Raw genomic sequence first — 3,037 nt, 5'->3', positions numbered from 1 at the left:
TGTACTTTTACTCAAGTAATATTTTTAGAGAAGACTTTAACTTTTACCAAAGTATTTTATGATAAGATACTTGTACTTTTACTCAAGTAATATTTTTAGAGAAGACTTTAACTTTTACCAAAGTATTTTATGATAAGATACTTGTACTTTTACTCAAGTATCACTTTGAGGTACTTTATACAACACTGGTTTTTGCATACTTTGCATTTTAGCCATTATATCAGTCAGATCATTCAGGAGATGGATGCTAAGACTTGTTTTCTGTACATTTGATACTTTTTCAAAGTTTTTATATATTTACAAATACTGTATTTCCCACATACTTAAAGATACATTAAGTTCTCTTAAAAATATTTCCCTGGAACCTAATTAAAGTTAGCTACTTTTAGTTTTGAGCTAGCCTTTGCTATTTTTAGCTACTGTTCAAATATACACACTATTTCTGCTTTTAGCTTTTAGTGTTTCTCTTAGCTTTATTAAATCAGTTTGAGCTTCAGCATTTAGTCAATCATTACTCAGAGCTGATGCTGCATTTTTACAGAAAATGTAGTATCTCTATTAATTTAATTTTAGCAGTTTTACCTTCAGACGCTCTGATTATTTTGTAACCAGACACACAAATAAAATGCTAGAAAAAGAGTAACAGGACAAAACTCATTCAGATTTCTGCTGGAGCTGAGAGTCTGAGACATTAAAGGAACAACCAGAAAGTCAGGAAGCTGCGCTGCAGAATGTAGCCCGTCTTCATTTTCCCCTTTGCATTCTGTAAGGGTGTTACAGTAAGAATGTTTTCTGAGATTGACTATGACGTAACAAAATGTTCCATTAACTTAAAAAAAATCCCACGAGAGACTCAGAGACTGGGAAACAAACCACCGAAGTATCACAACGCGACTCAAAGCCAATTAATAAGACATGTCCATTAACTCTGAGGGACATGTGAGATGTCTTCTTCTGGCTGACAGAGTGAGACAGATTCTTTTTTATCTCCCAATGACCAACACAGCTGTTCTGACGAGGAGGCCCGGATCACACGGCCTKTTTATTTGTCAAAGGAAACTCTGGGTAGTTCATGTTGTGTAAAAATAGGAAGTGAGTCAGGACTAAACAATTAACACAGGAGCAAAACAGGAAGTTTAGAGGAAGCGTAGGTGTAATAAGAGGGGGGAGGGGGAGGTAATCTGGATAAACAGAAGAAAAAGAGCTGACAAGTTTGGTTTCTGTGAAGAAGAAAACTATCCTTCTGGTGCTCTGATCCCACGCTGTTGATTGTGGGACTTTTTGTGGTTTCAGCTGACTTCATGCTGTTTATGTCTTGACTGAGTTCTGTTGTATTTATAGTATTCACCATTAGGGTTGGGCATAATCGTATCGTGTGCAATTYATCGTCAGAAAAACATTAATCRATTYTTTTTTTGGCACTTGACGATTAGTAGGATTAAGATACCCTTAATTTTAATATTAAGATACCCTTAAAAGATACCCTTAATTTAGTGGAAGCTAATTGCTAAGATGACTGTCTCAGTCTGCCACATGTCTTTGTCTCCTTGTAGGTGAAGACTGGTGGGACTGACACAAACCTGCTGTTAGCGGATTTAAAGTTGGTATCCTAATTTAGCAGATGCTAGCTAGTCCGGTTTTCAAATTTAGTGAAAAAGTGAATCCGTTAAACAAACAAAAAAATAGTTCTATTAGCCATGCCCAACACTGATATTTAGTAGTATTTTACACAAGAAAGGTTATAACTCATTGAATTGAGCACATTAGAGCTAAAACGTGCTGTGATAGTAGCTGAAAGTGATCCTTATGTCTCACATGAAATTATGCAAATTTGAACCAAAATGGCTACAACTTTCTCATTAAAATATGGTTTTAGTTTCAAACTCTGGCCTAAAAGATGGCGTGAGTTTTGCGTTCCCTTGAGGCACAGTAGGCCTTGAATCAATTATCTTTAGATTGATTTGAACTTGCTCTGTTACAGAACCACCCTCAATGTTCTCTCCTTTTGTTTCAATGACCAAATGCATCACATGTCATCACCGAGCTGTCAGTTTTGGTTCTGAGCTGCTGTTTGTTTGCAGTCGTCCTGGTATGAGCTGAGCTGTGCTGGAATGCGACCCACAGGGCAGACAGGAGAAACCAGTTTGCTGCTAGTGTGTGTGTGTGTGTGTGTGTGTTTTATCCTCACCCCCTGAGTCTGTTTCAGCTGTGTTATCTGTGTAAAGTGACTTCTCAGCGTTTCTCCAAACAGCCACAGGACCGTGGCACATGATTGTGTGCACGTAAACAGACCCATTTGTGCTGCCAAATCTCATAGAGAGACAAATAAACCCTAAGAATGCTTAGGTTTGGGGAAATATGTTGGCTTAGAGTTGCAGATTGTATTATCAATGTGATACTTCAGCCATAAAAGATGGTTAAAGTCATGATAGAGTGGACAATGTTTAAATATTCTGGTCTGTTTAGGTTGTTTAGATTAACTTAAATGACCTCAAACATCCTCACTCGTACAGCCAGCTAAACCGAGATAAAAATCAAACAGCTGCTAAGCTATCAGCTGATAGGCCAGAGGGTAAAAAAGCTGTAAAACATTTGAACATATACACATTTCTAAAATTGGGGGAAAAAATGACACATTTCTAAAGAACTAACATCAGGATATTGAATATAATATAAAAAAATGCACTAAAACTTTAGCACTCAAGTAAAACATCCTTTATCCTCTATCCTAAACATCAAATTCTGTGTTTTTCTCATTCATATTCGAACATACGTATTAGGAAAACATGCAGTGACTCATTGATGCTCAGCTGTTTGCCTTCCTTTAAAATGTCCCATCTTTATAAAGATTAAGCAACTGTGTGTGTTTGTGTGTTTACCAGCCAACAGCAAGAGTGTGAACTGGCAGCTCGGCCGAGACGGAGACGTGTTGGTCATTGTGATCGGGGAGGTGGACGAATTCAAATCCAAATTCATCTGCATTGCTGAGGAGAGGAAGTCATCAGTCCTGCAGAACAACTGGTAAAATAAATAAATA

General features: G+C 37.3%; 1 protein-coding gene across 1 annotated transcript in view; it reads left to right on the top strand.

The window, feature by feature from the left end:
- zgc:100829 (uncharacterized) overlaps positions 1-3,037 on the top strand; it is a gene marked incomplete in the record, with an annotated part of 21,154 nt that overhangs the window by 2,187 nt on the left and 15,930 nt on the right. The window contains 1 exon segment of the mRNA XM_014003153.1: positions 2,883-3,021. Within this exon segment, the coding sequence (XP_013858607.1) occupies positions 2,883-3,021 (139 nt within the window).

Source organism: Austrofundulus limnaeus, unplaced genomic scaffold (assembly GCF_001266775.1).
Source record: "Austrofundulus limnaeus strain Quisiro unplaced genomic scaffold, Austrofundulus_limnaeus-1.0 Scaffold17, whole genome shotgun sequence".
NCBI classification, from domain to species: domain Eukaryota; kingdom Metazoa; phylum Chordata; class Actinopteri; order Cyprinodontiformes; family Rivulidae; genus Austrofundulus; species Austrofundulus limnaeus.
The sequence above is the reverse complement of the archived record's forward strand: the minus strand, read 5'-3'. Positions and strand labels throughout refer to the sequence as shown.